At 38.0% G+C, this 18,560-nt stretch overlaps 1 protein-coding gene across 8 annotated transcripts in view; it reads left to right on the top strand.

The window, feature by feature from the left end:
* Positions 1–18,560, top strand: part of MYO6 (myosin VI) — a 124,475-nt gene that overhangs the window by 66,482 nt on the left and 39,433 nt on the right. For all 8 annotated transcript variants that reach the window (XM_045011141.1, XM_045011142.1, XM_045011143.1 and 5 more), the window contains 9 exons: positions 698–825; positions 2,454–2,549; positions 3,457–3,630; positions 6,508–6,546; positions 10,042–10,135; positions 16,474–16,604; positions 16,742–16,819; positions 17,602–17,731; positions 18,329–18,419. In XM_045011141.1, the coding sequence (XP_044867076.1) occupies positions 698–825; positions 2,454–2,549; positions 3,457–3,630; positions 6,508–6,546; positions 10,042–10,135; positions 16,474–16,604; positions 16,742–16,819; positions 17,602–17,731; positions 18,329–18,419 (961 nt within the window). The remainder of the gene's footprint in view (positions 1–697; positions 826–2,453; positions 2,550–3,456; positions 3,631–6,507; positions 6,547–10,041; positions 10,136–16,473; positions 16,605–16,741; positions 16,820–17,601; positions 17,732–18,328; positions 18,420–18,560) is intronic.

Here is an 18,560-nt window from a genome sequence, read left to right on the forward strand (position 1 = left end):
TGGTGCCTACATGGCTCGGGATTAGCCAATAGGGGTTTTGTGGATTTCAGTGGTGCTTAAAAGTGGAACTTAAGCACTTAAAACTCGAGTTTAGGCACCTAAATCCCTTTGAGCATCTGGTCCTAGATTTCTTAGTCATTTAGCATTAACCTAAGAGCATGGGTACATTTATTACTATTATCTTCAGAAAACAGAATCCACATGTATTAAGTCTGAGGGTTTATATAAACAGTCAAAGCACCATGGTTTTAAAAAGCAATCATGCCCAATGCTGCTGTGAGTATGCTGAAGTCTTTTCAGCTTTTTTAAGCTTTTGGTCATCCCCTCTTGTTGCTATCATGGATTTGTGATCCGTCCTCATACTGTTGATTCAGCACAGCGAGAAACCTGTACGAGAGACTTTTAAAATTAAAAAGGTGTATGGGCTTACACTGGTGTACTAGGTCTTCTTTCTACTCTTCCATCATATCCAGTTCCATAGCTAGAACTTGACAGCACACTACAGAATACTGCTTAAATCAATAGCTATATATGCCAAACTTGTTTGTAGTGATTAGATTTCTCCTTAACGTAAACTAAGATGGTTGTAATAATTATACAGTACCATGTTGCTAATATTTTTGATGTAACATTCTTATTCTGATATGTAATTCTATATATCACTTTCACAAACATTTGGTTTCTGTTTTACAAATAGATCTGATTGAAGCAAAATTAGTAGGTGTGCTGGATATTTTGGATGAAGAAAATCGTCTTCCGCAACCAAGTGACCAGCATTTTACTTCTGTGGTGCATCAAAAACACAAGGAGCATTTCAGACTATCTGTAGGTTTACTTATGACCTCTTAATTATTTTATAAAAATAAGTTCCCAGAGTGGATGCTAATATAACATAAGTTAGAAATCACTCTGAATAAAAAAACAAGTGCAATCCTCCAGTGATGTTCATGCAGTCTGGTGGCAGCATGTTGCACTCCCATTCAGAAAATCAGTTTGGGTCTGAAGGAATGGCAACAGTAGGCAGCCCTAGTCTCTCTCTCAATGGACCCATGGAGCTTTCTTGGCCAGAACGATGGCCAAAGCCAAGATCATTCCAGTGCAAAGTCCCCTCTGCCTATTATTGTATATTTTGTATGATATTTTAAAAACCTGTGGGGGAAAGCGTTGAAACCAGTGTTTAGGCTTTATAGACCGATTTACTGAAAAGTAGAAAAACTTTCATTTTAGAAAGTGTTATGTATTCATCTCTCCCTTTTTAAAAAACAAAGTGGGACTGGTGTCTTAACTAATTCTGTGAAAACATTTCTTTATGCAATGCCAATCATATGACATTCAGACATTTTTACAAACTGTAAACTCAGTTTAGGTTTTATTGAAAAGTTCACTAAAGGTTTACCTTCTATAAAACTTGTGCATAATTTTAATTTTTAGTGGATATCACAATTTCCCATGCATGTCTAATAATGTCTAGCTATGAAAATAAAATAAAAAGGATTTTCATTTAGATGCTTTTTATAAAGGCAGAATTGATACCATCAAATAGCCCTTTCCCCCTTGTCTCTCCAAATTCCTCCAAGATTTTTAGCTTTGAGTTTTGGCAAATATCTGTTTAGTTCAATTTTCTCAGTTTCCCAGTTAGTACTTTAAAGATGAAACGGTAGAACCACCCGGGAAGTGTTTTTTTGTTTTTGTTCTGCGTGCTGTTAGAAGACTAACACAATCCCAGACTATGTATTTTGCCTGTATTTTAAAATACAAAATCACAAGAAATGCCACTTCCATAATAACTAAATACAGGCAAATTTAACAGAAGTATGTTTTCCTCTAAATTAATACTTATTTCCTTAACTGGATTCCTGCTCTATGAGAAATTCTTGTCAGACTCTTTAGGTTTTAGTAGTCAGGTATTACCTGCAGCTTTTGGTTCCTAGTTCTGGCTCTGACAGTTGGATACAAGGTGAAAGACCCAGCTATTCAGCTCTTAATTCAGAAGTCTACACAGCTAATTTGCAGCTGTTGTAGCTTCCATCCCGTGACACCCCATGCTTGGACAACTCACCAAGGCAAATTTCAACATCACTGTCTTACTTGTAAATAATTTCACCCAAAAGATACATTTGAGCCTCTATCTCCTATTATCATGACAATACTGTGCACCAATCAAACATTCTAGGCCACCTGTGGGAATTAATGTTGGACTAGGAAGCAGTTGTGATGATAAAAATTATTAATCTTGGCAGTTGCGGTAGCATTTTACAGTGAGTTGCAGGCTCATTCAAACCTGAAAAAGCTCAGGATGAAGAAAAAGTTTGAATCCCAGTGAACTGAAATAGTGGAGTTTCTCACAGCTTTAATCTTAACCTGTAGGAAAGGCAGACAAATATTATTTGAAAATTTACTGTTTGAATTTTGTCCTTAATGATTTTTCTGTGTAACTTGGGTTTTTATTGCAGATTCCCAGGAAGTCTAAATTGACTGTTCACAGAAATATCAGAGATGATGAGGGCTTTATTATCCGACATTTTGCTGGAGCAGTGTGCTATGAGACGGTAACTTGATTTAACAAACTCATGTTAATTATTTAATTTATACTGCCCTGTTCTCCTTTATGTTATTAGTGTTGTCTTGCAACAGCTAGGAAATTGAGAGGCAAGTTAAAAATTCTTCAGGTTTAACTTTAAATGTCCTTCCTCCCCCAGACATGACCACTTCAAATTCTTCTTTATGATGATTAACTCAATACATCTAACCATTATTTAATCAATAGAAGTATAAATATAATAGCTTTTTGTTACTGTTAGCAAAATTCTCCTTGATTCCAATACCATAACATTGGGTGCAAACTTCTCAATCTTTGGTTTTAGTTAATTTAGTCGATAAGACTGACCTTCTAAATGCACCTTCAAGTTAGCAACTAAAACATCTCAATTATTTCTCACTTCATTTGCCAACCCTAATATGTACTAGTTAAGGTCTGAATAATAATTCTGCATTTCTACAGCACCTTCTAAGGATCTCAAAGTGCATCACAAGCATTAATATATCAAGCTTCACAACACAGCTGAGGGGTGAGATAATGAGAGCTGAAAATAGAAACCAAGGGTGAAATTCTGATGCTATTGTAGTCAGTGACAGAACTAGCACTGACTTCAGTATTGACTAGACTTAGCCAGGATTTCAAATCACATCTCATGACTTCCAGTCCTGTGCTTTAAACATAAGACCACCTTTTCTCCTTTTACTGTTATTAGTGTCAGACATAGACAATAAATATTCTACAATTACATTTTAAATATTTTTCTCAATATATTTTCCCCCCTCAAATTCCTGGTATTTTAGCATTAGGTATTTTTGTTGGGATATTTTGACCAAAGTATGTCTTTATGTAGGGCTAAGTAAAGCTATTAGTACTGTGAAGTTGATATGCAACTCTTTACTGGTTTGTTTTCTTTTCAGACCCAGTTTGTGGAGAAAAACAATGATGCTTTGCACATGTCCCTTGAATCTCTTATATGTGAATCCAAGGATAAGTTTGTCCGGGAACTATTTGAATCTACCACTAATAACAACAAGGATCCCAAACAAAAAGCAGGAAAGCTTAGCTTCATCAGTGTGGGAAACAAATTCAAGGTATTGGAATATTAAAAATGAGTTCTTTCCTTTAGCATGTTGCTTTTAAATTGCTTGAAATGAATGGAACTTTAAGTATGGGAGAATCAGATGATAATTTGAGTTTCATGAAAAATATCCTCTTGAACAGCTGTTCTTCAAATAAAATGTAATAAAACCACATATTCAAGTTAAATGATGGCCTGTGGTATGCAAACAATGAAGATTGCTTGAAAGTAATCCTTGCTTTTATTTTTAAAATGCTGCATCTTATAATTCTTCTTTTCCCCAAATCCAAATAAAGCGTTTGAAGCACAGGCTCCAAGTTCTTGTTCTAAATCTGGAACCTATAGTTCTAAATTTGACAAAAAGTGTTCTTCCATTCTCTTTGAAGGTGTAGAGATAACAGTTTGTCAGTAAATTGCCACCTCAAAATTTAAAAGCTAACCTTAAAACTGGTTTTCCTCATTTAAAATGGTATAAGACAGCAATAGTGGCAAATATTTTCAGTGTGCTGAGTACGTCCTTTTTCACTACCTGACCATAGTATCTGATGCTTCTCCTAATTTTTTCCTTTCTTCCACTTGCTGTAAAGCTGACCTTCAAGCCTTGTCTTCTCCACATGTTTTCTACTTCCTTTCCTCATTCAGCAGTTTTATTTTTAGCTGGATTATTTCAGCTCAGGATGGCTAGAGAGAACTATAGGGAAGTTGAGAGAGGAAAAGCAGGCACAGCCAGGGGCTGCAGGTAAATGTATTACCTTAATGGACTCATTATTTTATAGCTGCTGCAATTTCAGCATGAGTTCTTCTTCTTTTCAATACATCAGTGTTCATAATGTTTTGTACCTCTGTGGCATTTCTAGTGTATACGTTCTACTTACAGTAATTCATTAGTGTTAATTTCCCAGACATAACACATACTCTTAATGAACACTTAGCGCATTGGAAATTTCAGTTTCACTTCAGATAGCACTGGGGAATGTATCACTACGATAGGAGGCTTTATTTTCTCTGTGGTTTAAGACTGGAAATTCTTCACTTGTATGTTGAGAAATGTGAATAAATCAATCTTGAATTTCTCTAATTGTAACAGTTACCTAGATAATGTTCTAGAGAGAGAGAGAAGTCCTTGTAAAAGACAAAGTGACTACATTTTAGAAAAAGATAATCTTTTAATGCTCAGGAGGGAAATAGACTATATAAAATGTAAGCATCTATAACATAAAGTAAATTTTAAAATTAATACTGGAGAGCTGCTGAATACAGACAATATTGACACTCATATCAATAATAAAATAAGATTGTTATTTGATGGTTAGTAAAGGAATTGTTCCTGCGCTTCAAATGACTTCCCACCTCTGTCTCACTTCCCCCACCTTTCTGCCCCAATATCCAATAACTAATTCAGACAGAATGGTTGAGTGAATGGGCAAGTTAATCTGGAGAGGAACCGATACTTTGTGAGCAATTTAAATGATTTCCTCCAAAACAATGCTTATATAAAATACATTCCTTAATAAAAGTAGGTAAACATAAAGAATTTGTTAAAATTAGATAAGGAAAGTATGTAGCATCAGTGAAATCTGAGTAGCGGGTTAGTTGGGCCGGGCCTGCCCAGCCTCTCATGATACTCCTTTACTCATCCCAACTGTATGTGCTAGAGTGCACCAACTTCGTCTGCAAGAATAACCAATAGGCCCCGTCTTTCTCTGCAGGAGAGACACTGGTAGCTTTAGCTGAAGCAGCAGCAATGTATTTGCCTGCACACTAGGTGCCCTGAGAATAATAGACCAGCTAGTCTAAAATAAGAATCTTGAAAACAATCCTCTGTTTTATGGTACACAGTACAGTAGTAATGGCAGAACTGTGCTTAACCACTTGGTATCAGAATTTTGTGTAATGTCACATTAGACAATCAGTATTGTAAGCAGCAGCAAGTCAAGCATTACATTAGTCTGTGAACGATCAGGCTACTCCTGTGCCAAAAATTTAACCATGTCTCTTGAGCTGGTTCCCTGCATATGTAAGTCCTAACCAAACTCTAATATGTAGAAGTTGTAATGTGATACTCAGATACCTGTACTTGTAGTTGAGGCCTAAGGCTCTCATCCTTTGCTGCACACAGTCAGTTTCAATATCAGGGCATTAATTAAATTCTCAGTGTTTAAATTCCATCTAGGATAAATATAGGATTCCCTCTCTCCCCCAAATAAAATGAAGACTTATCTGCTGATTGTCATATTCAAAGAACAGTTCAGTGTAATGTAATTCTGAGGATTTTAGCTGGCCAAATATATGACACATTATTTAAATCAGAATCTTAGGTAGCCTTGAGTCAAAAGTGAGCACAGCATCTCTTGTAAAGAGAATTTAAAAAAATAAAAGCGGTATTAAATGTATTGATGTGCAAACTGTGTTGAGAATGTCCTTATCCATGTAGTGTTTGACATACTGATACACATTATTCCTTACTGTCTGTAGCTTTTCACAGATCACTGTCTGATCACTTTCCTCATTAACTCTACTATGTATACAACATTTTCCTTATTTATTTTCCTACTGGTGTATGTACTTTGAATATGTAATAGCTAATTTTCAGAGAATAAAGAAATACACGCATGCTATTATTATGCCTTTCAACACAAGAGTATTCAACATAAGCAGTTTCCTTGGTGTCACTCAGATACTCTTGCATGATGTTTCTAAGATTTGTTCATGTGTGGTTTATCAAATCTGAATGAGCTACTATTCACACACCCCCCAACAATAACTCATGCATGCAATAGTGTGGTCACTCTACTGTGTGCCTAATTTATAACGATCGTAGTAAGACAGACACTTTATGGTTCTCTAATATGAAGTATTGAATTTTCTTTTTTTTCTTTTTTTTTTACAGACTCAATTAAATTTGCTCCTTGAAAAGCTTCGCAGTACTGTAAGTATAAATATAGATGCAAATTCTGTATTTCCCTTTATCGCTCCTCTCACGTTAACCAAGAGTTTTGGCTTAAATTTAATGTTTTATAATAATAAATAGTCAATTAAAATTATCATGTTTTGCAACCGGATTACATTTTTGAAGTGTATTGTTACATGGGTGCTGAATATTATTAAATTAATAGACTAAATATTAAAGTTACTGAAAGGAAAGTTGCTTTGTATTGTAGCATGGAAATTCTGCCAATTCAGATAAAGTGCATTAATATTACTTAGTTTTATCAAGTCTCCAATTCCTTTCCTGATCATTTCCCTTTCCTCTAGTTTACTTGCTTCTCACTCATGGGTAATCTGCCGTCCTGTGTCTGATTTATTTTTGTGACCAGATTTTGATTCACTATATATCTGCAGTTAACTCACGAACAGCCAGGGTTTTGAACAAGTTCTAGGAAAACTCTTAACTCTGATCATTTTATTATTTATTTGTTGTAGAGTGGCACTTTATTTTTCCATCCCTTTTTCACTACTAAGCATAAAGTGTCATCCCTAGATTTTCTAATCTGTTTTTTGGCAATTTAATCTAAGACAGGGGTCGGCAACTTTTCATGTGCCAGTAATACATTTTAACATTTTTAGAAGGTCTCTTTCTATAAGTCTATAATATATAACTAAACTATTGTTGTATGTAAAGTAAATAAGGTTTTTAAAATATTTGAGATGCTTCATTTAAAATTAAATTAAAATGCAGAGCCCCCTGGACCGGTGGCCAGGACTCGGGCAGTGTGAGTGTCATTGAAGGCGGCACGTGTGCCATGGGAGGTTGCCTATCCCTGATCTAATACAGTCATGTAGTTGAATTGGTGGCAGGAAAAAAATCTCATACCACCACCTCCATCCATACTCCCAATGTTAAAATTAGTTCATATTCACTTCATTCACTTTCCCTCTACTCCTCTACTGTGATGTGTTTCTGCTTCTCTCACCTACACCCCTGGCGGTAACTCTCCCTCCATAGCCAGTCAGCACTGCTGGTAGATGGAGGAGTTTGCTTTACTACTTTACATTTCAGGTCCAGGATTTAAATTTATTGTAAATTCTGTTTTAATTTATTTTATGCAGACCCTCAGAGAATAGTAGGCATGAGTTTCAGTAAGAGATGCTGATTGTAACTACCAAATGGCTAATGTGCTTCAGTGTTAGAAAGGTTTGCTGCATTAAAAATCTTTGAAGAAGCTCTTGAGCCAAATTAATCAATTTTTAAAGAGCTTTAGTTCATTAGTGAAAGACAAACATAACTAACCATGTTGCACAGCCCTTTGCTACTTCCTCAGGGCTTTTGGAGTTGCACAGCCATTTGTCTGATTTTTAACTTCCTGATTGCGTTGGCTCCACAACTCATTGCTTGATCCCTCAGTATCTACTTCAGACAGTCATCTTTGAAGAATTTGGCTAAAAAGCCACTATACCTTTTCTGTCTTTGATATGGATTTACAGAGAAGCAAACAGATTTTAGAGTAGCAGCCGTGTTAGTCTGTATCCGCAAAAAGAACAGGAATATATTTGTTAGTCTCTAAGGTGCCACAAGTATTCCTGTTCTTTTTTTAGAGAAGCAAATAGTCTACTCTTGCAAGCTCTCCATTAATGTGTACTCTATTTCTTAGAAACCTCTTCTGTGCAGGATACATCTTCCTACTATTTTTGTAGGTCGAGGAGTATTCCCTATCAGAACAATCACCTCCTTGTCATTAAACAGCTCACTTCATGAGAGGATATTACAGCTGACTGTATCTCTATGTTCTGTGATAAATATGAACTAGCAGCTTCCTGTTCATACTTAAATCTCTCTCCTATGTTTGTCTTATCCCGTGAGGTTTTTTAAATTTCTCTCTTCCTTTTTCATTCTTCGTGTCTTTCTTCAGTGCTTAGGGCATAGAAGTTTCTATACATAACGAGGGGAATCCAACCTATATTTCACACATTTTTAATCTGGATAACAAATTCTGCTTTACTTGCTGGAAGATTACCCATTAGTATAGAGAGAGAGTTTAGCTCAGGAAATAGATTGCAGAGTTAGTGGTGTGTTACCTCACTCTTCACTGAGTCAGAGTTACCATACTTGTGAAGTTATATATTTACAATTTCTCTAATGATATGGTCAGAGGAAGTAATCAAACTGAGTTATATTTGAGCTTCGGGGAATCAACAACTCTATAAATAGAGGAGGAAAAACATTATTTTAGCCAATGCAACTTCTTTAAAAAAAAATTTAGATGTAGTAAATTATCCTGCTTATTTAAATAGGATAGTAATCGCTAAACTTTATGCTTTGATCTAATTTCTTAAAAACAAAGTTAGATCATAGAGAACCATTAAATTTTAGTCCATTTATATAATCTCTGCTTTTTAAGTTTCAGAATGGTGTGGGACCTCTCCCTATTTTCAGTATTACTTTAGCAAATGTCTTCAGGCACTTTGGTAGGAATACTAAAATTCTTCTTGTTTATATTAAGATACCATCCAAAAATATGCTTAGCGCTTTTCAGACATAACAAAAGACAGTCCGTGCCCCAAAGAGCTGGATCCCCTGTCATCAAGTATGTTTTGCCCTGCCTCAGACTTAAAGCTGGTCTGAATGACCAGATGAAAATTCCTCTTTCCTAGGAAAATCTTAGAACCAATGTAGCTAAGTATTCATCAGCCCTCTTTCAGCCATTGGAGTATTCAAGGGCTTGTCCAGGGGAAGGAGGCATGGCCAGGGTGTTACTTCACTCCAGTGGTCTTAATGTTACCAGGATTGGGGGCATAAAGATGACATACAGCTACCTTTGCCCAACCCTTTCCTTTCCTCCCCTGTCCCCCAGGACCTGTGCTGAGCACAATTTTACAGCTTGGCTAGACCTGAGATTTGGTCCCAAGAGGAGAGGGAGAGAGATGCAAGGTACAGTCAAAGTGGTCACAGTGAGGGTAGTCACAGGTCATATCAATCCCAGTTTTATTCTAACACATAACATGAATGGGATTTTTTTTTAAATGTCGAGGAAGACACTGATATGTTTGGGCTGGTGAGCAAGGGATGAGTGGTTAGAGAAGGAACGATTTTGAGGGATGAAAAGAATGGGGAGAAAGATGGTTGGAAGCATGGAGAAAGAGACAGTATTAGTTGCTTGTCTTTTTCAAGGAAGAGGATTGCAGTAGTGGAGATAAAGTGCAACTAGACTGATGTAGTAATAATTGGATTCAGTTATTGGTGGTAAGAAAAAAATTGTTGAATGAAAAGAAGGTGAGGTTCTAACTGACAGTTTGAACTTTGAGATCAGTTGCATCAAGATATGTTGCGTGCAAAATGGATATGAAAAGACCGAAAAGCATAAAAAGTCAGTTTCCCTTTTTAGGAATCTCTTACTATTCCTTTGTTCTGTAATTCTTAAATGATCACTTATTTCAGAAGGTTTAAATTTATGTAGATTCTGCTAACTTGCTGTCCTGTCAATAGGGGTCAAGCTTTATTCGCTGCATCAAACCTAATTTAAAGATGACAAGTCACCATTTTGAAGGGGGACAGATTCTCTCTCAGCTTCAGTGTTCAGGTAATGTATGCCTCTTACTGATTTCTGTTTTTTTTTTTATTATTTAAATTATTTTGTGTATTACAGATTCACACCAAGTTGGAATGTCTGTCATTGAAACAATGTTTCCTTGATTGGACAAATATTTCTGTTCTTAATTTAATGGTCTCTAGATACAATTAAATGATTTGTATCTAATGAGTATTAATTAATTTTGATTCTCAGTAATCAGATAATTATTTTAATTAAATTAAATTATTTTTAATTAGACTTTTTCAGTGTTAAATAAAAAAGCTAGCAAGCACTATGCACTCAACAACATTAAAATATACAATACAAATTCAGATTCACAATGCATATTATAAGATTGCCCATGTAATACTTGCTCAGATAAGAAAAAGTCTAGATCTGATCACTCTTTAATCCTCTACCCTCTTCCTCCCCGAACACCTGAAAATAAAGATGAACTTTGTAGTGGGTCCCAAAAGATGGACTGAGCTGAGGCATGAGTTTCAGAGTTGAAGACTCTTTACAAGAAACACCTGGTCAACACTCTTTTCATGTTTAAACTGATGGTGTTCCAATTTCAGCACATCTGCTGAACTTCAGGAGTGTTGCATAGAACAAGAGGCAGTACCTCAGAAAGCCAGGTCCCAAACTGCTGAAGGATTCATATGTTAGTACCAACACCCTGTTCTCTGCCTGGAAACAAATAGACAGCCACTATAGATCATGGTACACCACTACCTTGCTATAACGCGACCTGATATAACTGGGTTTCCATATAGTGTGGTAGCAGTGGGGCTCCGGCGGTGCTTTAAAGAGTCCGGGGCTCCAGCTGCTGCGGGGAACCCTGGGCCCTTTAAATCCCCACTGGAGCCCTGCCGCTGCTACCCCGGGGCTCCGGCAGCGGGGCTCGGGCAGCGCTTTAAAGGGTCCCGAGGTCCGGCTCCTGCGGGGAGCCTGGGCCCTTTAAATCCCTCTGGAGTTCTGCCACTACTACCCCCGGGGCTGTGGCAGTGGGGCTCGGCCAACGATTTAAAGGGCCCAGGCTCCCCGCAGTGGCCGGAGCCCGGAGCTCTTTAAATCATGACCAGAGCCCTGCTGCTGCTACCCTGGGGCTGCGGCAGCGGGGATCTGCTGGTGATTTAAAGGGCCTGGGGCCTGCAGCCCTGCCACCACTGCCCCAATATAACGGCGTTTCACTTATAACACAGTAGGGATTTTTGGCTCCCCACGACCGCGTTATATTATGTGTTCTTAGCATGAAATGCTCCTTAATAAGCAAGCACTTGCATTCTGCACCATCTTCAGTTTTCTGATTGATTCATAGAATCATAGAATCATAGAATCTCAGGGTTGGAAGGGACCTCAGGAGGTCATCTAGTCCAACCCCCTGCTCAAAGCAGGACCAAACCCAACTAAATCATCCCAGCCAGGGCTTTGTCAAGCCTGACCTTAAAAGCCTCTAAGGAAGGAGATTCCACTACCTCCCTAGGTAACCCATTCCAGTTCTTCACCACCCTACTAGTGAAAAAGTTTTTCCTAATATCCAACCTAAACCTCCCCCTCTGCAACTTGAGACCATTACTCCTTGTTCTGTCATCTTCTACCACTGAGAACAGTCTAGATCCATCCTCTTTGGAACCCCCTTTCAGGTAGTTGAAAGCAGCTATCAAATCCCCCCTCATTCTTCTCTTCTGCAGACTAAACAATCCCAGTTCCCTCAGCCTCTCCTCATAAGTCATGTGCTCCAGCCCCCTAATCATTTTTGTTGCCCTCCGCTGGACTCTCTCCAATTTATCCACATCCTTCTTGTAGTGTGGGGCCCAAAACTGGACACAGTACTCCAAATGAGGCCTCACCAGTGCTGAGTAGAGGGGGATGATCACATCCCTTGATCTGCTGGAAATGCCCCTACTTATACAACCCAAAATGCCATTAGCCTTCTTGGCAACAAGGGCACACTGTTGACTCATATTCAGCTTTTCGTCCACCATAACCCCTAGGTCCTTTTCTGCAGAACTGCTACCCAGCCATTCGGTCCCTAGTCTGTAGCAGTGCATGGGATTCTTCCGTCCTAAGTGCAGGACTCTGCACTTGTCCTTGTTGAACCTCATCATATTTCTTTTGGCCCAATCCTCTAATTTGTCTAGGTCCCTCTGTATCCTATCCCTACCCTCCAGCGTATCAACCACTCCTCCCAGTTTAGTGTCATCTGCAAACTTGCTAAGGGTGCAGTCCACACCATCCTCCAGATCGTTAATGAAGATATTGAACAAAACCGGCCCCAGCACCGACCCTTGGGGCACTCCACTTGATACCGGCTGCCATCTAGACATGGAACCATTGATCACTACCCGTTGAGCCCGACCATCTAGCCAGTTTTCTATCCACCTTACCGTCCATTCATCCAGCCCAGACTTCTTTAACTTGCTGGCAAGAATACTGTGGGAGACTGTATCAAAAGCTTTGCTAAAGTCCAGAAATAGTACATCCACTGCTTTCCCCTCATCCACAGAGCCGGTTATCTCGTCATAGAAGGCAATTAGGTTAGTCAGGCATGACTTGCCCTTGGTGAATCCATGCTGACTGTTCCTGATCACTTTCCCCTCCTTTAAGTGGTTCAGGATTGATTCCTTGAGGACCTGTTCCATGATTTTTCCAGGGACTGAGGTGAGACTGACTGGCCTGTAGTTCCCTGGATCTTCCTTCTTCCCTTTTTTAAAGATGGGCACTACATTAGCTTTTTTCCAGTCATCCGGGACCTCCCCTGATCGCCATGATTTTTCAAAGATAATGGCCAATGGCTCTGCAATCTCATCGGCCAACTCCTTTAGCACCCTCGGATGCAGCGCATCCGGCCCCATGGACTTGTGCTCGTCCAGCTTTCCTAAATAGCCCCGAACTACTTCTTTCTCCACAGAGAGCTGGTCACCTCCTCCCCATACCATGCTGCAGAGTGCAGCTGTCTGGGAGCTGACCTTGTCTGTGAAGACAGAGGCAAAAAAAGCATTGAGTACACTAGCTTTCTCCACATCCTCTGTCACTAGGTTCCCTCCCTCATTCAGCAAGGGGCCCACACTTTCCTTGACTTTCTTCCTGTTGCTAACATACCTAAAGAAACTCTTCTTGTTACTCCTAACATCTCCGGCTAGCTGCAACTCCAAGTGTGATTTGGCCTTCCTGATTTCACACCTGCATGCCTGAACAATACTTTTATACTCCTCCCTGGTTATTTGTCCAATCTTCCACTTCTTGTAAGCTGTTCTTTTGTGTTTAAGACGAGCAAGGATTTCACTGTTAAGCCAAGCTGGTCGCCTGCCATATTTACTTCTCTTCCTACACATCGGGATGGTTTGTTCCTGCAACCTCAATAAGGTTTCTTTGAAATACAGCCAGCTTTCCTCGATTGGTAGATGTATCCCCCATTTTGCACCCATTGTAGTGCTTTAAACTTGAAGTGTCAAATGTATGAATGGCATCTATGGAATGATATGCATCTGAAGGGAAAGGTGTGCTTTTCTTGCTAAACATATGTGTGGAAAAAAGCACTTTTGCTAACAGCTGATATCTGAACATCCAGAAGCAGAGAAGGATCTAACAAGACCATTCCATTGTGCACTTGTGTCATAGATTCATAGAGTTTAAGGCCAGATGGGACTGTCAGATCATCTAATCTGACTTTTTGAATATCAGAGGGCCTTAAATTTCACCCAGCTACCGCGGTATAGACCCCAATCATTTCTGTTTGACTAAAGGGTATCTTCGAAAAGCCATCTAGTCTTAATTTGAAGACTGCAAGAGATGTGATTTGACACGAGATTTCTGCCATTTGCACTTTAACAGTCTTTCATATCACTTCAGCTATTGCAGGTAATCTGTAAACAAGAGTGACCTGTGATAGTGAAGTTGCAGAGCAACTTGTTTAGGGGCCACGGTATCTATGGACAAGTACTGAAGTTCATTTGAAGTTCCACTCAATTATCAACTGAATTTTCTGTTGGCTAAATAGTATTCTCCCTGCGAGCTCTCTGGTTCCATTCCATCTGAGGGTACACCATCAAAATAGGCAAGGTGCCACTCTGCCCTCAAACAGAAGAAGGTAAATGGTTGGTCTGTAACATGGGAATAATCTTTATCTCCTTGAGGTCCAATCTCAACCCAAATTTGAGATCTTGAATATGTCCCACACTGTGAGTTATGTCAGAAATCTCTTGGGCACCCTGTGGTTGTCATCTATGAGCAGAAGAATTGCCATCTGAATGGACTCCAAAATCACCCTATACCATCAGTTTCAATGACTTCAGCCATGTAGCTTATCAGTTCAGCTGAGACCTCTGCAGTGCACCTGGGCTGATCCATTGAAAGTAGGCCTACCTGAATCCTGCCCCATAACTCAAATGCAGAATGCGTACAAGCAATCTGTTCTAGTTTTTTTTGGAATGATGCTGCATGGTTGTGAATCTGGAAATACAAGGTCCTTTCAAATTTTATGATATTGTTTACAGATTTATTCATCCTTGTTCTTGCACTATTATGCTTGATATGAATGGTTTACTGGGTTACAAGAATGAACTTACTCCCAGAAAATCATGGTGGCAGAATATAAATAAGTCAATAATGTTAAATTTGAATCATTCTTCATAAGTCCTTTATACACTTTTCTGTCCAGGTGTTTGTTTCCATTATCCTTTTGTGGGTTTGGTAGTTTGAGCTTAGTTTTTCTATAGAAGTTCCTGGTTCAGCATCTGGTGTTTTGTCAAGCATACTTATATTTGTCATGTCAAGTTACGTTTCAATAAAAATTAGCTAATCATAGACACAAAAATGCTTAACAATGTTGCTTTAATTAAGATTCCATTAACGCCATTATCAGCAGCTAATAGTACTTGCCAATGTTTGTGAGACTAAACAAATTAATAGACAAAACTTTTTATTTTTCACCGTAAGCTTCTATAAGCAAATTTTTTTACACGTATTAATCTGTTTTTTTCAGTAAAATAACAAGTATACGTAAACATTAAACTTGTAGGGAGAAAAGTAAAGTTTAAGCTAGAAAAGAGCTACTTATAATATGAAATTTAAAAAAAAAAGGGTATTAATGGAAGTAAATCAAAAGGCAAATGACAATAGCAGAAACTTCACCAAGAACAAATATGCAATAAGGAAAGGCGGCAAAAAGAGTCAGTAAAAACAATCACAAATAAAATTGAAAATGAGATACTCAAGATCTATTGCTAGGAATTTTTCAAAATTAGCAGAGAGACATGGCTGGTTGTATGTTACTTAGCTGCAGGATATAATAAGATATGGAATTGTGGGGAGTCGGTCAAGGATGGCTCTTGCTTCCAAGATGTAACCCAATTTTCCTAGTTTATTCATTCTGCAAAGTGGTATAATATGTAAATTTTTAACTGCCATGGAGATTGTGCTGTTTAAGTATTTTGAGATCATTGCAAGAGATTATAGAAGGTGTGGCATGAAATTCCTGTATCTGTGCTGTGACACTCTTACCATGCAACTTTGGAGGCATTTTGATGTATCAAGACATTGATATTTTTTGGGCAATAACATGGCATCCCAGAGGTTCTCCCACTAATTCTGAGATCTGGGGTGATTTTTAAACTCTTTTGAACTCCAGCTCATGGCATGAATTTAGCCTTGACTCATGCACTCTCTGGCAGTGCAATGTCTGTTTTAATTACTGTTTGAAGACTCTCCAGCCTTTTACTGATTTGGGTAGCAATAAGTTGCACCTCTGGAGATGATGGCAGTATTTATGGTTATCTATAATAGACTCATTCTACTGTGCCACTTTTGCTGTATCAAAGATATACAAAATGCATCTCACCAGCTAAGGCACATCCCAGCATTATATGTAAACAGGGTGTGCCGGCATGGGTGCTAATGCCAGTCAGCTGCACCTTTGTACTCTGCACTGCCTCTCACGCTGATGACATTGGTGCCATTGTACACATTAATAGTCTTTGTCTGTTCAGAAATTATTGGGTCCCTGCTTTAGGGAAGGAACAGCAAAATAGTGGCTCTGCCAAAAAAGATTTAACAGAGTAATTCACTGAAGTCTGTTAGTTGCCACATATCTGGCAAGGACTCGGAATATTATTGCAGACTGTCTCAGCCATTTAGGAATAAATTCATATAAATGGCCATTTGACCAGAAAATGGTGGATGCTGTGGCCAGTCCATGCAGAACCATGTACTACATTGGGGACTTAGGCCAAGCATTTGAGCATGTCCAAAGGGCCTAAGCCATTAATTGCTCATTAATATGAAACAACGGCTTTATTTAAATTTTAATGACATACATATTTTTGTGTGTATTTCTGTGAATATAGGTATGGTGTCTGTTTTGGACTTGATGCAAGGTGGCTTCCCATCACGAGCATCATTTCATGAGCTATACAAGATGTACAAAAAGTATATGCCTGCAAAACTAGCTCGACTGGACCCTAGACTTTTCTGCAAGGTAACAGCCACCTGAGTGCCAAATGAATTGTCCATATTTTTTTTCTTTTCATCTCGGATAGAAAATATTTATTTTGGTTTATTTTGTGCCTTTTTTTGTGAAATATGACTCAAACTGATTTTTTTCTTATGTTATAGGCACTATTTAAAGCCTTGGGCTTAAATGAAAATGATTACAAATTTGGATTAACAAAGGTGTTTTTTAGACCTGGCAAGGTAAATAGTATCTTTCAATTGCAGTTTTTGAACATAGAGTATTGGAGATTGTGTAAACTTCCAGAAAAGTATTGTCGTGAAAATATATTGCATGCTTAAAATAAAAAAGGTTATAGCAGAGTAACAAAGGTTTCCCATTAAAACATATCTATATTCAAATCATCTTTCTCTGAATATGAGCATTGTTGGAGCAAAGGGAGGAGAAGCAATTAAAACTTTTATGTCTAGGAGTGAGACTTCAGTATAGAGATGTAATTTGTCTTGCTCATTAACATAATTATCCAAAAGCTGAAGATTTTAAAAAATGGATGCCATTAAGTTATGCTGGTATATCAAGGTTTTCAAAAATGTCTTGGGGGCTTCTCTCTTTGGGTACCCAACTTAAGATACCTTAAAGGGGCATGATTTACAGAGTGAGTGCTAAGTAAATGGGGTACCCAACATTACTAGTCTCTTTGGAAAATCTTAGCCATAAATCTTTATTTTGGCACCTAAATATGTGTCTGGATTTTCAAAAGCACTGAGCACTCAGCAACTGTCAGAAAAAGCCTGGATTGGAAGTAGTCATTTCTGTTATCAACAGAACCTATTAAAATGTGAAAGCAAAGTTACCTTTTCACATGTTTGAATTAATTGGAAGTTGAACTGAAGTTTCCATGGTTACAAAGTTCTGTTTACCGTACTGATATTTTACCTTTGTCCTCAGTGCTCTGTTAGGTTATAATGTTGATTGTCTATTTTCTATCTATTCTTTTGTTATGTAAAACTGGTTATGTATTTAGTTTGCAGAGTTTGATCAGATAATGAAGTCTGATCCAGATCATCTAGCGGAGCTGGTTAAACGAGTCAATCACTGGCTTATCTGCAGTCGCTGGAAAAAAGTTCAGTGGTGTTCTCTCTCAGTGATTAAATGTATGTAATTTAATGTTGTTTTTTAGTAAATCAAAATATACTAACAGAGTATGGCACAGCAACTGGATTGTTGCTTCGTAATTTGAACAGTATTAATTAAGGCCCCCAGCCTGCAAATACCTACTTGCTTAACTTCAGGCATGTGAATAATCCCTTTGGAGTCATTGGGACTTCTCAGTGCTTCATGTTATTTACACATACAAACACGTGAATAAATTGGGACCTAAGTGAATCTATTCCAGGATATTTAGAATCCAGAAATTTACACAACTTAATTACCCTACTTTTTTGGAATAATAGGGCAGAAGGCCTGCCACCTTAAAACAATTACATCTAAGGAAATAGTGGTTTGTTTGGTGGGCTTTGTGTGTTAGAGACTTTTATGAGAAAATAATTCACAGCTCAGCTAAATCTGAAATAGCATCTAATCATAGATGAGAGTTGGAGACTTGTCATATATTTATTATTCTGGGACATCACTTTTAAAAAATAAATAAATCAAACGTGCATTTGTAGGGAATGTTGTAGGCATTCCCTTGAACGATTTAAAATGATAAAACCATTCAGACTCATTGAATTTATTTTGTGTGTTTGCAGTGAAAAACAAAATAAAATACCGAGCTAGTGCCTGCATTAAAATACAAAAAACTATTCGTATGTGGCTTTGCAAGAGAAAGCACAAACCACGGTAAGAAGGGAGGGATTTTATAAGGTTCAAAAACTTTTTTTTTAAATGTTGATATGCCTAACTGAATAGTCTTAAGGTGGAGTGTCAAACAATAACTTATACTAGCAATATTTTTAAAGTGTGGATTTAGCTTTAGCTTTT

The sequence above is a fragment of the Mauremys mutica genome, chromosome 3 (assembly GCF_020497125.1).
Source record: "Mauremys mutica isolate MM-2020 ecotype Southern chromosome 3, ASM2049712v1, whole genome shotgun sequence".
Taxonomy (NCBI): domain Eukaryota; kingdom Metazoa; phylum Chordata; order Testudines; family Geoemydidae; genus Mauremys; species Mauremys mutica.